General features: G+C 45.9%; 1 protein-coding gene across 4 annotated transcripts in view; it reads right to left on the bottom strand.

The window, feature by feature from the left end:
* Window positions 1-23,630, bottom strand: part of DNAI7 (dynein axonemal intermediate chain 7) — a 28,806-nt gene extending 5,176 nt beyond the window's left edge. The window contains exons 1-13 of one of the 4 annotated variants that reach the window (XM_079992421.1): window positions 23,411-23,630; window positions 22,768-22,785; window positions 19,561-19,645; window positions 19,231-19,322; window positions 17,165-17,266; window positions 16,240-16,377; window positions 15,389-15,535; window positions 13,555-13,658; window positions 12,430-12,703; window positions 8,266-8,377; window positions 5,862-6,025; window positions 4,478-4,628; window positions 2,372-2,586 (exon numbers count right to left, since the gene is read on the bottom strand). In XM_079992421.1, coding sequence (XP_079848547.1) covers window positions 2,372-2,586; window positions 4,478-4,628; window positions 5,862-6,025; window positions 8,266-8,377; window positions 12,430-12,703; window positions 13,555-13,658; window positions 15,389-15,535; window positions 16,240-16,377; window positions 17,165-17,266; window positions 19,231-19,322; window positions 19,561-19,645; window positions 22,768-22,785; window positions 23,411-23,626 — 1,818 coding nt within the window. In that variant the 5' untranslated portion in view covers window positions 23,627-23,630. Of the gene's footprint in view, window positions 1-2,371; window positions 2,587-4,477; window positions 4,629-5,861; window positions 6,026-8,265; window positions 8,378-12,429; window positions 12,704-13,554; window positions 13,659-15,388; window positions 15,536-16,239; window positions 16,378-17,164; window positions 17,267-19,230; window positions 19,323-19,560; window positions 19,646-22,763; window positions 22,786-23,410 lie in introns of those variants that run through there. The other 3 variants (XM_079992423.1, XM_079992422.1, XM_079992424.1) reach the window with 3 other exon arrangements.
* Window positions 23,631-24,556: the final 926 nt, after the last annotated feature.

Genomic DNA, 24,556 nt, shown 5'->3' with positions numbered 1-24,556 from the left:
AAGAGTCCAGAAAGGGCAATGCCCCAGCGGGCAGGAGGACCCAGAGGAGGAGAGAGCAGCGTAAAAGGTGGAGCAGGGCTAGGATCTTAAACTGGTGTCATAGGGGAGGAGACTCAGACGGTACTTCGCCGGTCTAGGGTTTAAGACGTAGAGCTGCGCACTGCGGCTTTGAAATGGAAACTGAACCTCAATAAAGACTTTCGTACATAAAGACAGCCTAGCGTTGGTCCTCTGTGAGCTGGGACCTAGAGGCAGCTCTGACACCACCAATTCCACATTCCTGGCTATTCTCAGAGAGGAGCTGGTGTGCCACATCCTTCTCTCCCAGAGTCTCTGATGTGGGCATGGATGTAAACAAGCCCACGACAGCAAGTCAAATGGAGAAGAGCACAGCGGCAAAAGCAGCTGAAAAACCCAATGCCAGCCAATTCAGGACCCCTGACTGTAAAAGGATACAGGTGGCCACCCTGTACCTAACTCTACATTGCAGATGTAAATAATAAATTTAAGAACCACTACGCAGGTGGCGCTGTGGGTTAAACCACAAAGCCTAGGGCTTGCTGATCAGAAGGTTGGTGGTTTGAAGCTCCGCGACGGGGTGAGCTCCCGTTGCTCGGTCCCTGCTCCTGCCAACCTAGCAGTTCAAAAGCATTTCATTGTCAAGAATGTATAACTTGCTGTTGAAATGGAACACTCAGGACGAAACGGTGAAATCAGCTATGATTAAATGGGCACAAGATGTTGGACATAATATTATGATGGTTGACTGGGAACAGTTATGGACCACAGGTATGAAGTTTACGGCATGTAATGCCTTAAGAGAGAATATAATGAAAATGGTCTACAGGTGGTACATGACACCAGTCAAGCTTGCAAAAATTTATCATTTGCCCAAAAATAAATGTTGGAAATGCAAAGAGACTGAAGGTATATTCTTTCACCTTTGGTGGACATGCCCAAGGATTAAGACTTTCTGGGAGATGATCTATAATGAAATGAAAAAGGTATTTAAATATACCTTTCTGAAGAAACCAGAGGCCTTTCTCCTGGGCATGGTCGGCCAATTGGTGTCAAAGAAGGATAGAACTTTCTTTATGTATGCTACAACAGCAGCAAGAATACTTATTGCAAAGTACTGGAAGACACAAGATCTACCCACCCGGGAAGAATGGCAGATGAAGGTGATGGACTACATGGAACTGGCGGAAATGACTGGCAGAATCCGAGACCAGGGAGAAGAGTCGGTGGAGGAAGATTGGAAGAAATTTAAAGACTATTTACAGAAACATTGTAAAATTAATGAATGTTAGAAGGATGTTGGAATGAAGTTATGTGGTTTTAGCAGAAATGTTATAAGGGTTTAGGAAAAAATAGACTGTTAATTGGTGAAAGGAGGGAAAGTAAAGTTACATCATATTGAGATAAATTACAGAACAAAAATTGGAAAAGATTGAAAGGATCTGCTGAAATAGTTAACCGAATTAGAATACACAAAAGGGAGGTGTGAGGAGGTCAAGGAAACAAGCAAATGAAAGATAAGTTATGGGAAGATTAGTTGTGGTTTTTTTCTTCTACTTCTTTTTTCCTTATTGTGATGTGTTGTTTTGTTTTTGTTTAATATGGTGTTTTTACTTTTGCTTTTTGTAACCCTTAAAATTTTTAATAAATATTATTTTAAAAAAGCACTTCAAAGTGCAAGTAGATAAATAGGAACCGCACCAGCAGGAAGGTAAACGGCGTTTCCGTGCCCCAGATTTGTCCGCGACGGAACCTACTGGTCAGGTGTCCCTTTACCTTTTACCAATCAGTATGCAGGGCAGATAGGATGCATCTATCTGCCAGGGAACCACAGGCCACTGGGAAGCTAAACTCTTGCATTCCCTCCCCGGATCACACACCTATTGGAGATTATGCATATTGGCTGGGAAATGTGCACAATTCCCCCTTTATTTTATTTCATTTCATTTTATTTTATTCATTTATTAAATTTGTTTGACACCCTTCATCCATAGATCTCAGGGCGGTTCACAACCTAATGGACAGATTATGGGCACGTTCTACATGAGGCCTGGTGAATGTGCACAATGGCTGGCTGTTATGCACATTAACCACTCAATGTACTGGATAAGAAGTAGGGTAGAATTCTCCCTACACCTATTTTTCTTGTAAAAGGGCTAGAGGAATACTTTTTCTTTAAAAAAAGTAAAAAAGGAAAGTTTTTATTTTTAAAAAGCTCTAAAAAGGCCCCTGAAATATCCTGCAAACTCTATGATCCTGCAAACGCTATGGCCCTAAGTCCCATTGCATTGTGCAGGACTTCCTTCCTAGTTAACATACAGACGGAATTGGGCTACAAGATGTAGCTGCGTACCTTGATTTGAATCTGGACCTCAGCAAAGGTGGTGAGGATGGTGAGGAAGGCTTCGTCGGTCCCATTGGGCCGGAGTTCCCACGACTGGTAGGGCATGTTGAGGTGAGCGTCCTGCATCAGCGTTACGGTGAAGAAGCCGTTCATTTTGAAAGCGATCTCTTTCTCTTGCATGTTGTACACCACATCCCCAATGTCGTCCGTTCTCCAGTATTTGGCTTTCAAAGGAACAAAGGAAGAGGGTTTTGTTTGAGGAAGAGTGCTGCATGCTCTGGTTATCTCCCGCTTGGACTACTGCAATGCGCTCTATGTGGGGCTACCTTTGAAGGTGACCCGGAAACTACAACTAATCCGGAATGCGGCAGCTAGACTGGTGACTGGGAGTGGCCGCTGAGACCACGTAACACCGGTCTTGAAAGACCTACACTGGTTCCCAGTATGTTTCCAAGCACAATTCAAAGTGTTGGTGTTGACCTTTAAAGCCCTAAACGGCCTCGGCCCAGTATACCTGAAGGAGCATCTCCACCCCCATCGTTCTGCCCAGACGCTGAGGTCCAGCACCGAGGGCCTTCTGGTGGTTCCCTCGCTGCGAGAAGCTAAGCTACAGGGAACCAGGCAGAGGGCCTTCTCGGTAGTGGCACCTGCCCTGTGGAACGCCCTACCACCAGATGTCAAAGCAATAAACAACTATCTGACATTCAGAAGACATCTTAAGGCAGCCCTGTTCAGGGAAGTTTTTAATGAGTGACATTTTAGTGTATTATTGGTCTCTGTGGAAGCCGCCCAGAGTGGCTGGGGAAACCCAGCCAGATGGGCAGGGCATAAATAAATTATTATTATTATTATTATTATTATTATTATTAACCAGCCTGGAAGCAAAACTGGACCGGGCACAGGTCCCAGCTGGACCCATGAGGCCAATCCCCCCCAGTCCCCAGCCCATCTGCCCCACATGTGACAGCAGGTGTGGGGCAGATAGAGTTATGGCTGCAAAGGATCGACCAAGAACTATGCATTCTCAATTGCTCCTTTTGCAAGTGGGGCTTCCTGTCAATGCTGATTAGCAAGCCCTGCTTGGATCAACGCTTACAGGAAGGCCGAAAGCACAAATACGACTTTGCCACTGCTGGTCTGAATTCAAATTAGTGATGCAGGGGATATTATTCAGAAAGCAAAACATTACTCTGGGTCATCTGAGATCGTTCTAATCTCAGCAACTGATGAGTAGGCAACCTTCAAAATGACCTGCGGGGGGTGGGGTGGTCAGAATCCAGCCCACTGGCCAGAATTTGTTCCTCACCCCGTTTTAGTTGGAGATTCCCCAGGACAGAAACTAGCAAAGCACGTTCTCTGACATCCTTCCCTTCCCCCGAAATGTTCAGGACAAATGTTCCCCAATGTTGCGCGTTTGACGCCTGCCTGTGGCACGTTCGAAGCTGTTTCCCCCTCCGTTGTTTACTCATTCTGAAACGGTATACAGTGGTACCTCTGGTTAAGAACTAGATTCGTTCCAGAGGTCCGTTCTTAACCTGAAACTGTTCTTAACCTGAAGCACCACTTTAGCTAATGGGGCCTCCTGCTGCCGCTGCCGCACGATTTCTGTTCTCATCCTGAAGCAAAGTTCTTAACCCAAGGTACTATTTCTGGGTTAGCGGAGGCTGTAACCTGAAGCGTCTGTAACCCAAGGTACCACTGTATTGTTTCTATCCTTTTAATAAAGCATTCAAATGCACTGCAAAGTGTAGACAGAGGTTTTAGCTGTCTACCATCTTCACTTTACCAGGAATGCCTCTGGGCATCATTTAGAGGTCTGGTGGGGAGGTGGGCAGGAGGTGCTTAACCCTTTTCTTGGAGGAGGTGTGCAACTCATACTGATTTCTATACACACACACAGAGGCCTATTTGTAACCTGCAAGGCAGCTAGAGGTAAAAAATAATTGTATGGAGAAAAAGTGGCAGAGGAGAACTGACGGAGCGAGAAAGGGTTAAGCAATCCCGATCCGCCAGTTCTCCCCCTGCAAACGCTCTACCCCTCCATTGGCGTCACCAGGTAGATAAAGGCTGGAATTGAGCAACTGGTTGCATCAGCCATTTATGGGCGTATCAGACCTTTGGCATCCCATCTTGCAATCAGAGGCTCCTCAAAATAGATCACGCTGTCAAGCAGCCGGACCGTGAGCCCTACAGTCACGGAAGAAGGATCCTCGTTTTCGTCACATGTTGCCTCGTAGGGATAGATCTCCAAGCCTGTATCCAGCACCTTTGGCAAGTAGCAGAGAAGACGCAACAGCCGTGTTTGTTAAGAATCACTCAGTTGTCTACAGTTGTCTTTGATTTTGCACCATGAAACATCACTGCGGTCTGAAAAATGGTCCTATTTCACCCAGCGAGTCAGGCTCACTTCTGATTTGCATTCCCAAGCAACCAAATATATTTATTGGCTTGGAAGTACGAATTTCAGTAGCCTGAGCCGCTCATTTCAGATGTGAGGGGCTAAAGCTCAAAACATTTTCCCCCCTCCAGATCAAAACTTAAGCTGGAGAAGAACCCGAATCTCCCTCCTCTGCCAAATTTCATTTATGAATCGCTTCCCGTGAAGCCGCTTCATGATAACAGGACTGTGAAATCCACAGTAAAAGGTATATATATAAACAAATCCTTCATATACAAACACGTTTTTAAAAAGAAAAATCTCATCAAAAACAATGAATTTCAAATCCAATGCAGATACCAAATGAGATTTTAAAAATCTCCACTGAAAAGGCTGCTTAAAAAGGAAGGTTTCCAACAGGCTTTGAAATGACAACAACAAAGATGGCGCCTGTCTGATACATAGTGGGAGGGAGTTTCAAAGGGTAAGGGGCCACCAAGTTAAAGGCCAAGTTCCTACATTGGGCACAACAGACCTTCTGATAAGGCAGCATCTAGAACATTCCCTCTGCTGCAGAGCACAGGAGACCATCTTTTCTGGATCCTGGTCCCAAGCTGTATAAGAATTTGAACACCAGTACTTTGAACTCGGGATGCGGGTGGCGCTGTGGGTTAAACCACAGAGCTTAGGGCTTGCCAATCAGAAGGTCAGCAGTTCAAATCCCCGTGACGGGGTGAGCTCCCGTTGCTCGGTCCCTGCTCCTGCCAACCTAGCAGTTCGAAAGCACGTCAAAGTGCAAGTAGATAAATAGGTACCGCTCCGGCGGGAAGGTAAACAGTGTTTCCGTGCGCTGCTCTGGTTCACCAGAAGCAGCTTAGTCCTGCTGGCCACATGACCCGGAAGCTGTACGTCGGCTCCCTCGGCCAGTAAAGCGAGATGAGAGCCGCAACCCCAGAGTCGGCCACGACTGGACCTAATGGTCAGGGGTCCCTTTACCTTTACCTAGTCCTCATGGATCTTCTCCCTTGCCTTCCACCCCCAACAACCCAGTGTCCAGGTGAGAAGGGCTCTTCTGGCAAGCAAAGCACATTTCAACTCATTTCCTCTTAAGATGAAACTCACTTCCACCATGGTCCAGCCTTTGACGAGTTTGGCTTGAGGCGGGAGCTTCAGGGCATCGAAATGGTAAACTCCGCCCACTGGCATGAACTGGTTCAAATCCACGACGTGCTCTTCCAAAGGTTCGGATTCGCTGGTGCCAATGATCCGCAGGGATGAGATGTGAACTGGGGGAGGAAAACCCCACCCACTGTTAGTGTATGCAAGTTTATGCATGCAGAGAAAAAGGATACGAAAGGGTTGATTTGGGTGTGCTTGCCCCCTGCAGCTGGTCAAGCGTGAGTCAGCAAACTTGTGGGAGTGAGTCAGCACAAAATAAAGTACACCGTAAATACCCTTCTATTTGTGGCAAGTTAGCCTTTGGCTATAATCTGTGTTAGATAGCTACAGGGAGGATGTGTTAATGGAAATACCTTTTATTAATGACCTTACCCAAACTGTCTGGGGCATGGGTAGGCAAACTAAGGCCCAGGGGTCGGATCCGGCCCAATTGCCTTCTAAATCCGGCCCACGGACGGTCTGGGAATCAGCGTGTTTTTACATGAGTGGAATGTGTCCGTTTATTTAAAATGCATCTCTGGGTTATTTGTGGGGCATAGGAATTCGTTCATTTCCCCCCCAAAAAATATAGTCCGGCCCCCGCAAGGTCTGAGGGACAGTGGACCGGCCCCCTGCTGAAAAAGTTTGCTGACCCCTAATTTATTTATTTTTGGGGTCCCAAATTGATTCGGGCTTTATATACAAATAGAATCCTAGAATTGTAGAATCAGAAGGGATCCCAAAGGGTCATCGAGTCGAACCCCCTGCAATGCAGAAATCACAGAGTGGAGAACAAACACTGGCCATGTTTGGCACGATACATTGACAAAAACATTGACTGCAAAGTATCAGTAAATATATTCCAGATACAGTCGTACCTCGGAAGTCGAATGGGATCTGTTCCGGAAGTCCGTTCGATTTCCAAAACATTCGACTTCCAAAGTGTGGCTTCTGATTGGCTGCCGGAAGCTGCTTCCAAAAGGGTGTTTGAAAACCAGAACACTCATTTCCGGTTTTCGATCGTTTGAGAACCGAGGTACGATTGTATCAGAAATTATCAGTTGCAATGACTGAATTAAAAAGGCAAACATTATTATTATTATTATTATTATTATTATTATTATTATTTATTACAGTAGTACGTCGGGTTAAGTACTTAATTCATTCTGGAGGTCCGTTCTTAACCTGAAGCACCACTTTAGCTAATGGGGCCTCCTGCTGCCACTGCACCACTGCTGTACGATTTCTGTTCTCATCCTGAAGCAAAGTTCGTAACCCGAGGTACTATTTCTGGGTTAGTGGAGCCTGTAAGCTGAAGCATCTGTAACCTGAAATGTCTGTAACACTGTATTATTATTTATACCCCGTCCATCTAGTAGGGTTTCCCCAGCCACTTTGGACAGCTTGCAGCATATATAAAAACATAGTAAAACATCAAGCATTAAAAACTTCCCGATACACGGCTGCCTTTAGATGCCTTCTAAAAGTTGTGTAGTTCTTTATCTCCTTGACATGTGAAGGGGGGGGGGTGTTCCACAGGGACACCATCTCCTGGGGTCAAAGTATATTTAATTGATACATTTAATATATATCATGTCTACAGGTGCCAGGGACGATGGGGAGCTGGAGTCCAGCAACACCTTAAAGCCCTATACGGCCTAGGACCCTTGTACCTACGGGGCCGCCTCTCCAGGTATGTCCCACGGAGGACCTTACAGTCTTCAAACAAAAACATCTTGGAGGTCCCTGGCCACAGAGAGGTTAGGCTGGCCTCGACCAGAGCCAGGGCTTTTTCGGCTGTGGCCCCGATCTGGTGGAACGCTCTGTCACAAGAGACTAGGGCCCTGCGGGACTTGACATCTTTCTGCAGGGCCTGCAAGACAGAGCTGTTCCACCAGGCCTTTGGCCAGGGCACAGCCTGACTCCCTCCTTCTGTAATCCTCATAGAACTCTAGCCCAATGGTTGCCATTAATTTGATTCTGAATTGATTTTAGAATGTATTTCAATTAAATGATCATGATTTTATGTAAACTGTGTAATTTATACTGTTGTTAGCCGCTCTTAGCCCAGCTTCAGCTGGGGAGGGCAGGATATAAATAAAAAATTATTATATTTATTTATTTGTTTGTTTGTTTGTTTGTTTGTTTGTTTGTTATTAACACATGGGCCAGTTCTGGGACAGCTCAGTTGTTAGAGACTTTTAATATCAGGGTCGTGGGTTTGAGCCCCACATGGGGCAAAATATTCCTGTTGGACTAGATGACCCTCCAACTCTATAGTTCTATGATTCCTTGACTATATCCGCATCCCTGCTTTAAACCAACGCCATTATTCAACAGTCAGCGCACAGAAAGCTTGACTGAGTACCTCTGGAAACAGATTTCAAGATGCTGGAGCTCTTGTCAAAAACTTTGTCCGCACTCCCCTCCTCTTCGCTGGTGCTCTTCGCTTCCAAGATGGAGGAGTTATGCAGGGCGCTCTGAAAACAATAAACAAACACCTTGCTGCAGATGCTGGTCTGCTACATCCTTTGTTAGGGAAACTGTGGATGGGAAACTTCTCAGGGCACAATGAGGGCTAGGGTCTTGACTTCATCTCTGCAGTCGTTTTCAAATAAACTTTACCAGTGCAGATTATCAATACACAATCTACATGTCCAAAATATTAAGAGCGTCCATATTTAAAGAACTAATTTTTAAATCTTTTATATAAAAAATAAACCATTTTACCATTACAGAGCAAAAAAAATAAATGTTATAGACAGATGTCAATGAAACTAAAAGGCTGCAGGTACTTCAGCTGGTATCTGACGTGTTCTTCATTTTGTTTAAAGCTTTTGAATTTTCCTTGAATACCTTAATTTCATATCCATGTAGGTGCACATGATCAGTTCCCTGCCCTGAAATTCCCAACTCTCCTTTGATGCAAGATACCATGTTCCACTCACAAATACTTCTGCTAAACCTCTCTCCCTCCTTAAGGAGAGCCTCTAGTTTAACAATATTTAACTTCCTCATTAAGTCGAATTTATTCATCTGATTTCTTGCTCTCTCACACACACACCTTGGCATGAGTCAGGTATTCCATCTAGACTCATGAAATATAGAGCCTGGTCTTGTTGGTTTACTCTTGTGTGCTCTTTTACATAGTTTAGTAAACACAACAGAAGATCTAAGGGTACAGAATATCTCTTGGAGAACTGTGGAAACCAGTTGACAAAATGTTTCCCCTTTATTACACATGCCCAAAAGTGGGGGGGGGGAGGGGGCCAGAATCTCCCAGTGCCAGTACCTGCTCCACTGTGTAATATTACCACGCAGGGTTATCCAATGAAATTTAATGGCAGGAAGTTCAGGGCATACAAAATAAAGGATTTCTTTACACAGTGCAAAAGCGAAGATGTGATGCCGCAAAGACGTGATGATAACCGTTAGCTTAAATGGCTTTAAAAGTGGGGGGGCAAGGCTAATTCACATAAGACAGGTCTATCCATGTCTATTAGCCATAGCAAAATTGTTATGTACTGAGCTGAATCCCAGAACAATAGGATCCAAAATGCTGCAGTCTGATTGGTCTGCAGGAGCAGCCAGTCAGGCTTCTGGAGGAGGTGAATCCGCAACCTGATTGGCCTGCAGGAGCAGCCCGGAATTAGCCAATCACGTGGGGCCCATTGTGTAAATAATGTATATACAGCTAGACGTTTTGGGGATAGTTTCATTCATTGTTGCTATAAGCTGAATAAAGAGCATGAAATTCACACTCGACTCCAAGTATATTTTAAAAATGGAACTTTTATATACAGAGGTGAGCTTTTCGGTGGACAGTGTGTCTGGAGGTTCTGGGCTGCCCAGACAACAAGACCCCCCCCCTCCCCCTCGGCCTTGCTGATGTGGTTCAAAGGAAAGCAGAGCAAGACAACTGACACCAGCTTGGCTACAGAAGTTGCTGGAAGGAGGCATGCAAGGCGCAATCCAACCATCTTAGGGATTGCGCTCCAAATTTGTGTAGGGTTTGCTCCTTAGCCTTTTCTTCTTCCAGAAATGTTCCAAAAGGCAGCGGGTCCCCCGTCCCCCCAGGTTTACTCCCAAAGGCTATCTCACGAATGAGTACACCCTTCTGCAAATTAATTGAAACAAACCATGTTTCCTATCTTACTCGTAACCCTGTACTCAAAACGAACACGAAAAGTCAGTTGGTTATTATGGTGTCGGAAGCCTGCAGCCAACGGAAGGAATGATGCGCTCGCCGCAATATATTGAGGTTCTACGAGAGAGAGTTATTCCAGAGCTAGAAAAGAGGTATCCTGATGGCACTGGGATATTGCAGCAGCACCTAGCCCCCTGTCACACATCGAAAGCGGTGAAGAAATTCATGACAGAGCAGCAAATACAGGTACTTGATTGGCCAGGGAATTCCCCGGACGTAAATCCCATTGAGAATTTGTGGGCTATATGCAAAAGTTGCCTCCGTGCTGTAGACTGTACGACTATGGAGAAGCTCATTCAGGCACTGATTCAAGTGTGGTACAAGGATCCAAAAATCAACAGTGACTGTTTGAAACTAGTAGACTCCATGCCAAACCGTGTTCAAGTGCTGCTTAAAAATAGTGGAGGTCATATCCATTACTAATGTACGTATACAGTGGTACCTCAGGTTAAATACTTAATTTGTTCTGGAGGTCTGTTCTTAACCTGAAACTGTTCTTAACCTGAGACACCACTTTTGCTAATGGGGCCTTGATTTCTGTTCTCATCCTGAAGCAAAGTTCTCATCCTGAAGCACGATTTCTGTTCTCAACCTGAAGCAAAGTTCTTAACCCAAGGTAATATTTCTGGGTTAGCGGAATCTGTAACATGAAGCGTATGTAACCTGAAGCATATGTAACCCGAGGTACCACTGTATGTGAGTTTTGTACATGTATATGTGAGTTTTGTACAATAAACGACATTGTGTACAGCTACAAGGAAGCAGGAGTTTAGGATCAGAGTTTCCTAGATGGGCTCCCTTCCCAGGTTGACAAAGCCCATCTGTCCCTCCCTTCCCTCTGCATCACACGCAGAAACCGAGACACTATGGTTCTCGTCGCTCACTCCACCAGAGCCTGCCTCTCTCTCTCTCTGGTCTGGCTTGCACCCTGAGAAGGTTGCTTTGGTACTGATAACACGGCAAAAGCAACGCAGGAGGCAGCAGGTACAATAAGTTACCAGTCTCTGCAGCCACAGCAGGCGCCGTGATTCTCCAGTGGTTTGAATTCACCCCTGGAGGCGCACTCCATTGTCTCTCAAGACAGATATGTGCCAACAACAATAGAGAGAGGCATTATAGCCCCTGAACACCAGTTGCTGGTGCGGGCAGGGAACAAACGGAAGGGCTAGTGCAAGCTTCCAGGAGGTTTCTGGGTGGCCACTGTGAAAAGTAGGATGTTAAACCAGATGGATCTTCTATCAGATGCAGCTGGTCTCTTCTTTGTGAGTTGCATCCAACTCTGTCTTTCCACCAGGGAACAGACTTCCACTCCCCCCTCCCCTGCACCCCCTTAAAATTATTGTAATTTATTACATTTGCATACAGCCCTATACCCGTAGATTTCTAGGAGGTTCACAACATAAAACTACAGTATTAAATTGCGAAGTACATAACAAAAATAGGAACAGAATAATCTCCCCTTCTACAACACATTTAATTGGGCATTGGAGGTCAATCAGCCCAAAGCCTGGTTGAAGAGGAAGGTTTTACCTGGTGCCTAAAAATATATAATGAAGGCGCCAGGTCAACCTCCCTGGGGAGAGATTCCCACAAATGGGGAGGCACTGCAGAAAAGGCCCTGTTCTCATGTTGCCACCCTCATGGAGGAGGCACACAAAGGAGGGCCTCAGAAGATGATCTCAGGGTCCGGGTAGGTTCATATGGAGAGAGGCGAACCTTGAGGTAAAATCTGCCACAGAGGCTTGGGGAAACTTCAGGGATAGATTTTTGGGGTCCACAGAAGCGGAGAGGAAGGGGAAGTCCCTGCTGTGTGAGTGAAATAGGTAAAGGTAAAGGTACCCCTGCCCGTAAGGGCCAGTCTTGCCAGACTCTGGGGTTGGTGCGCCCATCTCACTCAAGAGGCTGGGGGCCAGCGCTGTCCGGAGACACTTCCGGGTCACGTGGCCAGCGTGACATCGCTGCTCTGGCCAGAGCCAAAGCCAGAGCCAGAGCCGCACACGGAAACGCCGTTTACCTTCCCGCTTGTAAGCGGTCCCTATTTATCTACTTGCACCCGGGGGTGCTTTCGAACTGCTAGGTTGGCAGGCGCTGGGACCGAACGACGGGAGCGCACCCCGCCGCAGGGATTCGAACCGCCGACCTTTCGATCGGCAAGCCCTAGGCACTGAGGCTTTTACCCACAGCGCCACCTGCGTCCCCGTGAGTGAAATACCATGATGGAAACAACCGTACATTCCTACTACAGAGGCAATTTGCTTTGTAACTCTTGTCTCTTATCAATCTACTACACTATCATGCCCTCTTCCCCCCTCAGCCAACCCTTACCTTTAGATGTTCTGTCTTGCTTTCCTGACTAACTTCTCCTACCAGCTTACGGCCCTTTTTCCCTTTCTTGACCGCGCTACTCACGGATTTCACCGTTTTGATCGGTGGCATCTCCAGCTTTGGGGGCTCGCTAGGGAAAGTCCGGAAAGGGGACAAATGGTCGTAATGGGTGTGCAAGATGCGCACCGCCACATCGCAAATGGCCAGCGCCTTCGGGAGCTCAAACCCGTTCCACGGCTCCCTCTGGTCGTCGTAAAAGATCTGGCTGCGGAACCTGGTTGCGAAGAATGCAGACACAATTATGCACCATAAGAATGTTCTTACAAACTCTGACCCATCTCAATATCTTTCCCCCATCTACTCTGTAAATCTCGCGCTGGACCTCAGTGTCCGGGCTGAACGATGGGGGTGGAGACGCTCCTTCAGGTATACTGGACCGAGGCCATTTAGGGCTTTAAAGGTCAGCACCAACACTTTGAATTGTGCTCAGAAACGTACTGGGAGCCATTGCAGATCTCTCAGGACCGGTGTTATGTGTTACCGGCGGCCACTCCCAGTCACCAGTCTAGCTGCCGCATTCTGGATTAATTGCAGTTTCCGGGTCACCTTCAAAGGTAGCCCCATGTAGAGTGCATTGCAGTAGTCCAAGCAGGAGATAACTAGAGCATGCACCACTCTGGCGAGACAGTCTGTGGGCATATAGGGTCTCATCCTGCATACCAGGTGGAGCTGATAGACAGCCGCCCTGGACACAGAATTAAGCTGTGCCTCCATGGACAGCTGTGAGTCCAAAATGACTCCCAGGCTGCGCACCTGGTCCTTCAGGGGCACAGTTACCCCATTCAGGACCAGGGAGTCCCCCACACCCGCCCGCCCCCTGTCCCCCCAAAACAGTACTTCTGTCTTGTCAGGATTTCAAGATGCTTCAAACAGAGAGCATCCGGCCTTAACGAAAGAGGTTGGACTACATGGTGCTAATTCCTAAGTAACCATCATCTAGCAACTCCACTTGATCAATATGTCAAATGTTACCTGACCAGGACATGGGACCAGACTGTGTTATCATGGCTCCTAGGCGAAAAGGAAAGCTCTTCAACAAGCCCCCTCTCCTCTTCAAACGCTTACTTTGGAACTTTCTTGAGATTTGCCCAAATGCACAATGTAACATTCTTCTCCTTAATGACAACCTCCATGTTCCCGCTTTCGGATTCTGCATAGCTGCTGGCTTCCTGCACGGGACATTGAAACGGAGAGAATTAAGACTTGCTGCACAAATCTAGGTCAGGATATTAATAGGCAAGATGTTAAACTGTTTTTATATGCAACAACAGTGGCAAGAGTACTGCTAGCCCAGAAATGGAAGCAAGAAGAAATTCCAACGAAAGTAGAATGGCAGACGAAATTAATGGACTATGCAGAACTGGATAAAATGACAGGAAGGATTCGAAACCTGCGGGACCAGAGATTCACAGAAGATTGGAAGAAGTATATGAACTATCTGAAAAGCAATTGTAATCAACAAATTATGCTAGTAGGACTACAAGAAGTTTTGTAAGGAGAAATATAAGAAGTGTTACAAAGTAGAAAAAGAATAGAGATATTAGCTATGAGATTTAAATATAATAGGGAACGTAAGAAATGTATATTAATGATTAGATTAGAAAATTTTCAGATGTGATTGATGGAAGACAAAAAAAGTATAAGATGTAAAAGTATGTTTACGGTAATTACTGTTGAACATGATATGGTAAAAAACTAATAAATTTTATATATATAAAGACTTGCTGCACAAATCAGTGATGCACACAGACCCTTCTTGAGAGCAAGTCACATTTTAACTGACATATTCTCAGGACCCTTACAAATGATCCCACCCATTTTTCTTCCTGTCATTGTGGTGCAATGGGTCAGTGCATCCAGCTGTTAGCCAGAAAGTCAGTGGTTCGAGCCCTCCCAGGAACGGCTGTAGAAGCACGATTCCTGCATTGCAGAAACTCTACAGTTCTACGATTCTATAACACCAATTACTTTGGGGTACTTTCAACACATTAGGTGGAGCAAAACCAAGTTTGCAAACCAAGGTATAACTGGCAAATATCTGCAGCCAATCCGGTCTACGATATGTATTGCCCACATGATAGTACAGGTTTCTAAACCCTTGTGCCCATACACACATTACATTTTAGGTGTAATTCAAACCAAACGAGCCGTAATGTGTGCATCAGCCCTCAAGACTCTAGCGCAGCAGTTCTCAACCTGAGGGTCCCCAGATGTTGTTGGACTGCAACTCCCATCATCCCTGAGTTCTGGTCTTGCTAGCTAGGGTGATGGGAGTTGTAGTTCAACAACATCTGGGGACCCACAGGTTGAGAAAGGCTGCACTAGTGGAAGGTGGGCTGGAGGCAGCTTACCTGACCTCTCAGGAGTGAAAACATGCAGCTTCCTAGGAGCAGGGAGGTCTACACAGTGCAAATGCACCGGTGGAGGCAATCTGGCCTCCTAAAAAGGTAAAAGGTAAAGGACCCCTGGACGGTTAAGTCCAGTCAAAGGTGACTAAGGGGTTGTGGTGCTCATCTCACTTTCAGGCCGAGGGAGCCAGCGTTTGCCCACAGACAGCTTTCCTGGTCATGTGGCCAGCATGACTAAACCGCTTCTGGCACAACGGAACACCGTGACAGAAGCCAGAGCACACGGAAACACCGTTTACCTTCCCACCACAGTGGTACCTATTTATCTACTTGCACTGGCGTGCTTTCAAACTGCTTGGTTGGCAGGAGCTGGGACAGAGCAATGGGAGCTCACCCCGCCGCGGGAATTCGAACTGCTGACCTTCCGATCGGCAAGCCCAAGAGGCTCAGAGGTTTAGACCACAGTGCCGCTGCATTCACAACACCCCAGCTGTCCTACTGGTGGTAAGAAGCAACCTCAAGGATCTGAAATAATACCAACATCTGTTTACCCTCAGCATTTGTTCTGTGGCTGCGTTGTATTTGTCGTGAAGGAGAGACTGCAGTTGCTGGATGGTTTCCGTGTACTGCGCGACATGCTTTGCAGAGAGCTCGTGGAAAGGAGTGTCCATGATGAAAAATTCCAACTTCTCGATTAGCTAGGAGACATTTAAACTTTCTCCGTTATTTGATAATAAATAATAATAATAATACAGTGGTGCCTCGCAAGACGAAAAGAATCCGTTCCGCGATTCTCTTCGTCTAGCGGTTTTTTCGTCTTGCGAAGCAAGCCCATTAACGGCTTAGCGGATTAGCGCTATTAGCGGTTTTTAGCGGCTTATCAGCTTAGCGGATAAGCAGATAAGCGGCTTAGTGGCTTAGAAAAGGGGGGGGGGAGTCGGAAAAACTCGCAAGACATTTCGTCTTGCGAAGCAAGCCCATAGGGAAATTCGTTTTGCGAAGCGCCTCCAAAACGGAAAACCCTTTCGTCTAGTGGGTTTTCCGTCTTGCGAGGCATTCGTCTTGCGGGGCACCACTGTACTCTGCATGCTAGAGATCAAGGGAGAAGGAGAGGGGGTGGTTTTGCTCTCCTGTAGATTTGGCAAGGAGCAATAAAAACACAGTGTTGTGAGCATCTTACGCATTCATTTATTGCAGCAATTCTTCTGAATGCCAGCTGCTAGAAAGAACAGGGCAAGGGAGGACACTCTTGTGTTCAAATCCTGGTTGCTGGTTCCCCACAGGCAACTGTTCAGCCACTGTGAGAACAGGGTGCTGGACTAGATGGGCTGTGGGCCTGATCCAGGAGGAGCTTCTTAAGGTCTTATTTGGAAGCCGTTTCTCCCAAATGACAGAGACTTACTTCCAGCACCTGGTTGCCCTTTGCAATAACAAGCTGGATGTCATTATTTGGGTCTTCTTTCCACAAGCTCATGAAAGTATTGATATCCTGGGGGATGGTTGGGTCTGGGCTCCCATCGCAGCCAGTGTAGTGGTTCCACTAGGAGGAAATAAGACACGAAATACTCACTGTGGCATAAAGAAGAAATCAATTAATAGGGAGTTATCAAGGCAACTGGACAAATGTGTTTTATGTCTTATGGTCTCCCAGATTTGAGGTGACTCACCATTTCCACTGCTGTTATAAACTTATATCTTTAATAGGAGGCTGCATGGCATCTCCAGCATTTAAAATTTCGCTTTTGTAGAAAAAAAAATACTACTAGGGATAACGGACACAGGAGCGGCAAGGATCCTAATTGCTAAAAACTGGAAAAAAGAAATTGTGCCAACAAAAAAGGAATGGCAAGACAAACTATTAGAGTATATTGAACTGGCTAGATTAACAGAGGCAATTAGAGAACACACTAGACAAGAGTTTCAAAAAGCATGGGGGAAATGCAGAGAATACTTCACAAAACAGTGCCCTAAAATACATACCTGGACGTATTTTGATTAATGTCTGCAGGAGACTTCATGGATATTTAAGTTATAATTAGAAAAATCTTAATAATTATTCATAAAGGAAACAGCTTATAAGAAGTAAATAAGGAGGCCAGATACAGGATAAAGGAAGTCTTTTAATTGGTTGTTTGTATTGTTGTTGGTTATCTTTATTGTATTTCTGTACTGGGGGGGGGTTATGTTATATTGTAAATAAAATTTCCAATAAAATAAAAATAAATGAAATAAAATTTCACTTTTGATTCCATTTTTTTTTCTTAAGGAAACCAGAGCTGAAGTATTCTATGGCTATTAACACTACGTGATTCGAGACCCACGTATACCTGAGCGAGAGCTCTGTATTTCGACTTCCACTGGGCCGCGGTCAGAAAGTTTTCCTCCAGAACATGAATTTCGGAAAGTTCAATCCCTCTGCGTTCTTGATCCTGCATGGAACATAACCAGGTTGGTTTTATTTTGACCTGCATGATAAGGAGCACCTGTCTGTAGAGCTATTTGTGCTGCAATCCACGGCCTCAAGGATGGGGAACGGACGGTCCTGTGACTGTTGCTGGACTACAACTCCCATCACTCCTGGCTCTTGGCCTTGGCGGTGCCTGCAGTGCTCCCTCAATCCATTACATTAGGCCTGAAACAAGCACTACGCTCCTTTATGCGCTTGGTTGCGCATGACAGCTTCTCCAGTTTGCAAATGTGGTCCCAGGTCCGGAAAGGTTGGCAATCCCTGGTGTGATGCAGAGCTGTTCTAAAGCTGTCATTGGAAGTGTATTGCCAGGGACTGGCTGGAGGTGAGGTACTGATCACCAAGAGAAAGGAAGGTTGGAGACTGACTTGGAAGGAAGGATCCGTAAACTGGGGGAGCCTGCAGCAGCCGGGAGACGAGAGCCAGAGGCAGGAGAAGCTTCAGGATTGGAGAATGAGGAACAGGTGCAGGAGGAGGGAGAGAGAAGTCAGGCTGGTGTGGAGTCAAGTGCTTCCACATCTCCTCCTGCTGCTCCGCTGTCTCCCAGGACCAGGAGAGGGCTGAAGAGGGAGGAGCAGAGGCAGGTTACACGCAGGCATAGTCTTCACCTGCTTGTGAGCAGCTCTGGTGGGGAAGATACATAAGCCAAGGTCTGGGGTGGGGTCTCTCTACTGCTGCACCTGCCTCATCGGGGACACACCTAAGAGTAGTTGAGAGACAAAGGACGGATGGACAGGACTGTCCCTAACTTGTACTTCTGGCAATGAGGAGATAGATGATAAATAGATAGATAGATAGATAGATAGATAGATAGATAGATAATTTATTACGGTCGGAGACCAGCTTATAAAACACACATGGGGTACAATCCAGAAGGAAAACAAACATTTAAAGCAATGTACAACAATAAATTTAAAATTTATAAATGCAATAAGTGTATAGACCCTTAAAACTTTAAGATGAGCTGCCGCAGAGAGATGACCCAGAGTCACCCATGGAACCGAGTTTGGGGATTTTCTTAACGAACTAGTTTGGGTCGTGGGGTGGTCTGTGCCTACAGATCTGTACACAGAATCTGGCGACCATCCGGGTCATCTTATGATCTTTGCCTAACAGGAAAAAGTCGAATTTTTGCTTTTCCGGGAGGTCAGTGAACCTCACCAGCAGGGGATCAATGGTCTCACTACGTGCCTCTTCATAAAAGGTACGTCTAAAGAACAAGTGCTCTGGACTTCCTATATCCCCCAATGAACAGGCGCAAAGTCTCTGAGCAATGGGACTTTTTTAAAGGCTCGTTCCAAGACTGGCGAGGGCAGAGCTGAGCTTCTGGCGAGTATAAAAGCCCTTCTTGCATTTTTGGATACGAGAAAGAAGAGATATGCTGCCGGTGCGGCTATATATCTCTCAATTTCTCCAATTTTATAGTCGGGACACCTTGAGCAGTCCTGTTGTCTCTCGGTGTCTATGATTCTTTGCCTGACCGTAGCTTTTGCCTGGCCCAACCCCAGACTTAGAAGGGCTTGAGGGGCAAAAGCCAATTTCTGCAGGGTGTTCATGACAATGAAGAGTTACGGTAATTCCTTCCTCTGGACATTCCTTGCCTGACAGCACCATGACATGTACCTACCCCTTAGAGCCAGACAACAGGAAAGGGGGAGTCTGCAAGCCTGAGGCCTGTGCAGCCTTATTCGCATCCCATGAAAACCATCATCCTGTTATCCTGGTACCGACCACAGCCACTCGGAAGCAGAGCCTGGGGAAAGCTGCAGCTCACCAGTCTCTCATGAACAATATCCAAGGTTCAATATCTCAGACAGAGCTAGGAATGTCCCTCCGTTGTCACCACCAGACAGTGTAGACAACAGATGGATAAATGGTCAGACTCAACCGAAGGCGATGTCTAACTTTCTCTGCGTGTGCACTAACCTTGGCCTCTAGTCGTTCCGTCTTCTCTCGTTCAATCCTTTCCTTTTCGAGTCGCGCAGCTTCCTCTAACTCGGCACGTACTCGGGCCTGCTCTGGAAAAATAGGGGGGGAAACAGAGATTGTCAACAGTGAGACGGAAAGGAGTTTAATAATGCGAGCAAACTGTTGCAAACACCGACTGTGTCAGCACATGGAGACTTAGGACGAGGCACCAGCTATAAGATGAGAAAGTCATGGAAGCCAAATATTCAGAAACAGAAGGATAATGGAGTTTCCTGCCTTCTTACTCCACCAATTTAACAAGGGAACATGGTGCGAAATGCGCCCTACCTTCCTCCAGAAGTCTTCTTTCCTCTTCTTCTCTCAGCAGCCTCATCTTTTCAGCTTTGCTAAGCTTCTTTTTACCACCAGCTGACTGAATTTTAAAAAGGGGGGAAACCCATATATTACTATTTCTCAGTGCTTTTTTTCTAGCGGGAATGCAGAGGGATGCATACCCCTAAACATTTTGTGCATCTTTGTACTTTTGTCCATTTACTGTATTTATTTTTCCCGATTTGAACTACAAAATGGTGATTTTCTTGAGTCAAAATGAGAGAAACCCTAAACATTTTTTTAGGAAAGAGAGAGAGAGAGAGAGAGAGAGAGAGAGAGAGAGAGTCGGTAGCACAATTGGGGCTCAATGCTTTATTCCCAATGTTGGGGTAAGGATATTTATTTGTGGGATACAGTTTATCTATATTGCAATATTGCAAACAGTTTTGCCTAACAATTTAACTTGAAAGGTACTTCTACGGTTACCAGGGGCACTGTTTGAAAACCATCCATTTAGCAAACTTCACTGAACAAAACAGGAGGAATTTAGAAGGAAAAGGAGGCGGTGGTTTTCCCTGTCCATTACTGAAACACACATGTCTAGCTACAGAGTTGGTTTGTATGTGGCACAGAGCCAAAATAAGGCTTTAGTGCGAACAAACAAGGCTGCGGACAAAAGGAGATCACTGCTGCTTTGCTGCTGCTGTAGTTCCTAGTGCTGCTGTTCAGCTGTTTAGGAAGCCACGGTTTGCCTTAGTATACCATCCAAACCAAGGCTTGTGGTTTGTCGCATTCCAGACAAGCCATGAGCTGTAACCAAGGTTTGTTTTATGGTTTACAGCAGGGGTCAGCAAACTTTTTCAGCAGGGGGCCAGTCCACTGTCCCTCAGACCTTGTGGGGGGCCGGACTATATTTTTTTTTGGGGGGGGATGAATGAATTCCTATGCCCCACACATAACCCAGAGATGCATTTTAAATGAAAGGACACATTCTACTCATGTAAAAACACGCTGATTCCTGGACCGTCCACGGGCTGGATTTAGAAGGCAATTGGGTCGGATCCGGCCCTGGTCCTTAGTTTGCCTAACTATGGTTTACAGGTTTGCCTGGAGGAGTGAAGCCAAACCAGGGCTTAGCTCACAGCAGAGCAGGAGGAAGAAGACTGGAAGCAGGATGGCAGCAGAACAATCTCCATTACGAGCATACCAGTTGACACATACAGATATATAGATATTGACATAGAATGGCAGGATAAATTCCAGTGAAACAATGTGGATTGTCTAAGACCCATATCTCTCCTAGTTAGGAGCAGCAAGTGGTTTGGATGGAGGATCTAACATTAGCACTTTGGATGAAAAGCAAAGACTGTATTGCATGTCGGAACCTCCGTACGACTGAGCAGAAATGGCTATTCCTCCGGCCGTAACTTCGGAATCTCCTCCAATGGTGATTAACGACCTAAGCTTTTGCATGAGGCTTCGGGCACGCTCCCCATTCCACAGAGTACCCAGACAGCAGCAGAAGAGGCAGAAATATGTGCTACATTGCTACGTTTATTTCTAAATATGCAGGACAGAAAGAATATGCATCTGCTCTCTGTGAGAGACAGAAAACAAAAGGAACAAACAAACAGGAAACCAGTAACATCAACATCTGTCTCCCGTGAGACTTCTAACAGTCTGGAATGTCAACAGAGTCTTGTGACTCCAAGAACTGCACAGTGGCATAACAGAAACCTAACATTGCAGTGGGAGCTATAGCTCAGTCAGTAGAGCATGAGACTCTTAATCTCAGGGTCATGGGTCTGAGCCCCACACTGGGCAAAAGATCCCTACATACATGCAGCAGTTTGGACAAGATCATAGAATCATAGAGTTGGAAGAGACCACAAGGGCCATCGAGTCCAACCCCCTGCCAAGCAGAAAACACCATCAGAGCACTCCTGACATATGGTTGTCAAGCCTCTGCTTAAAGACCTCCAAAGAAGGAGACTCCACCACACTCCTTGGCAGCAAATTCCACTGTCGAACAGCTCTTACTGTCAGGAAGTTCTTCCTAATGTTTAGGTGGAATCTTCTTTCTTGTAGTTTGGAACCATTGCTCCGTGTCCGCTTCTCTGGAGCAGCAGAAAACAACCTTTCTCCCTCCTCTATGTGACATCCTTTTATATATTTGAACATGGCTATCATATCACCCCTTAACCTCCTCTTCTCCAGGCTAAACATGCCCAGCTCCCTTAGCCGTTCCTCATAAGGCATTGTTTCCAGGCCTTTGACCATTTTGGTTGCCCTCCTCTGGACACGTTCCAGTTTGTCACTGTCCTTCTTGAACTGTGGTGCCCAGAACTGGACACAGTACTCCAGGTGAGGTCTGACCAGAGCAGAATACAGTGGCACTATTACTTCCCTTGATCTAGATGCTATACTCCTATTGATGCAGCCCAGAATTGCATTGGCTTTTTTAGCTGCCGCGTCACACTGTTGGCTCATGTCAAGTCTGTGGTCAACCAAGACTCCTAGATCCTTTTCACATGTACTGCTCTCAAGCCAGGTGTCACCCATCTTGTATTTGTGCCTCTCATTTTTTTTGCCCAAGTGCAATACTTTACAAGATGACCCTTGTGGTCCCATCCAACTGTACAAGTCTGTGCTTCTGTGACTCTAGGCCAAGTATTTAGGGACAGGGCGACCAGGTAAGGTAGTTGGCAACGAACCTTTTTCTAAAAAATGCTAATTGTAACCAAGGGAGGGAGAACATCCCATAAGTCGCAGCCAGCATGGCCAAGTATCATGTAAAGCCAGCCTCCCTCAACCTGATGCCTTCCAGATGTTTTGGACTCTAATTCCCATCAGCCCCAGCCAGTGCGGCCAATCTTCAGGGATGATGGGAATTGTAGTTCAACAACACTTGGAGGGCACCAGCTTGAGAAAAGCTGATATAAATAATTGCCACCTTATAAATAATAACCACAACCTTTAACCAAACAGTTCTTGAACTGAAATATATTTTTCACTGACAATATATATATTATTGATTCTGCCGAGTGACCGAACAAGCAGCGTTTAATATAATTTCTCGCAGAATAGCAGGATACATACTTGAAATAATATTAAGCATGCAATATCAATACTTGGCATTTGGGCTGTTGTAACTATATGCAGTTGTGGCAACAATACGCAGCTGATCTACTCAACTACCTACCTAACTAGCAACCTACCTACCTTTTTCTTTTTTGGACCCTAAATGTTGCAAGGCAAAAGAAGAGAGAAAGTCAGAAAAAAGCAGGTATCATAAACAAACAGTCAAAACTGGAAATATATATACGTATATCCTGAGGGGGGGGGCGGCAGCTAGGGTAGCCCTACGTCTGGAATTTCCTGGACATAGCCGGGATTTGGCCGCTGGAAACAGTGTCTGGTTGGAAATCGCTGAAATGTCTGGGGAAATGGGCATTTGTCAACCCATGTCGGAAGGCGAATTTCCTTTAAAAATTGCTCAAAAAGCTCAACACCTTTTGTGTCCAGATTTTCACAACCCTAGCGGTAGCAGAAGGGGGCAGCACGCCCCAGGTTTAAACGAATTATATTTTTGCTATTTCTGAAGAATTTAAAGCATGCATAATTATGTGCTTTGCACAAAATAAAACATACTGAAGCCCATTGTCAAAAGGATTCTTTAAAGCATTTTGCAAAGGGCAGATGAGGAGGAGATGGCCATTTATTTGACTCGCACCTAATTTGGGTATGCAGATTTATGCTAATGACACAACCCACTCCCCACTCCATTTTGATGTGGGTGCAAGCGGGGTGGAAATGGGTCCTTGCAAACCAATGGGGCTGCCTCTGCCCCCCTTCCCCCTCTCACCATCTCGCCTTCTCCCTCTGCTCGCCCAGATCGGGTGGCTGGAAAGTTGTTTACAGCCCCGCCCCTCTGTTTCCAAGGCAACAAGCCCCGCCCACGAGCCCTTGGCTCAGCCCTCCGCTTGCAGCCTATTGAAATCTCTTCAGAGAGGAAATTCTCCCAAAGGGCTAAGGCGCAAAACTGTAACATACTTCCGGTTCGAAAGTGAGACACATGCATAAAGAAACCCTCATAAATACCATAGAATGGTTGGACTACCACTCCCGTCACCCACAGCTAGCAAGGCCAGAGCTCAGGGATGATGGGAGTTGTAGTCCAACAACATCTGGGGACCCACAGGTTGAGAACCACTGGTCTAAAAAGATCTGGGATTCCTCCAAGTGCCATGGTTTTCTGCTTGCCCCGCAAGGGGGGGGCTCCAAATGGACTCCGGAAGTGTGACTGTCACTCTACCTCTTTAACTTTTCTCCCTAATCACTATTATTTAAGTCGCTTGCTCTGAGTCTAAGCAGCAAAAGCCCTTTTGTATACAGTTCAGATTTCGGGGTTATTTTTGAAGCCTTTACTAACTCTTTCCTGTCAATAAAGACACAATAAAAAAATTCCTTCCAGTAGCACCTTAAAGACCAGCTAAGTTAGTTCTAGGTATGAGCTTTCGTGTGCATGCACACTTCTTCAGATACCTGAAGAAGTGTGCATGCACACGAAAGCTCATACCTAGAACTAACTTAGTTGGTCTTTAAGGTGCTACTGGAAGGATCTTTTTTATTTTGTCTTGACTATGGCAGACCAACACGGCTACCTATCTGTAAATAAAGACACAGTGCAGGAGATCAGAACTCAGCACCGTTGCAGTAGTTCAGCAGCACCCAAAGCGTGCATATTGGGAAGTAAGTCCCACTGAAGGCAGCGGGGCTTACTTCTGAGTAAACATGAACTGGCTGCAGTGTGTGGAGCCACTCTGCCACAAACCGCCCAGAAGGCTGAGTAGATGCTGTCTCAAAGGTTTTTTTTTAAAAAAAAAGAAAACCCCATACATATTTAATTATTGCAGTTTTAGCCCAGCTTTCCTCCAAGATGGTCAGCATACTTCTCCAACCCATTTTAGTATAATATAATAATAATAATTTATTATTTATACCCCGCCCA

The sequence above is a fragment of the Podarcis cretensis genome, assembly GCF_951804945.1.
Source record: "Podarcis cretensis genome assembly, chromosome: 10".
Classification (NCBI taxonomy): domain Eukaryota; kingdom Metazoa; phylum Chordata; class Lepidosauria; order Squamata; family Lacertidae; genus Podarcis; species Podarcis cretensis.
This window is presented reverse-complemented; position numbering and strand designations above follow the sequence as displayed.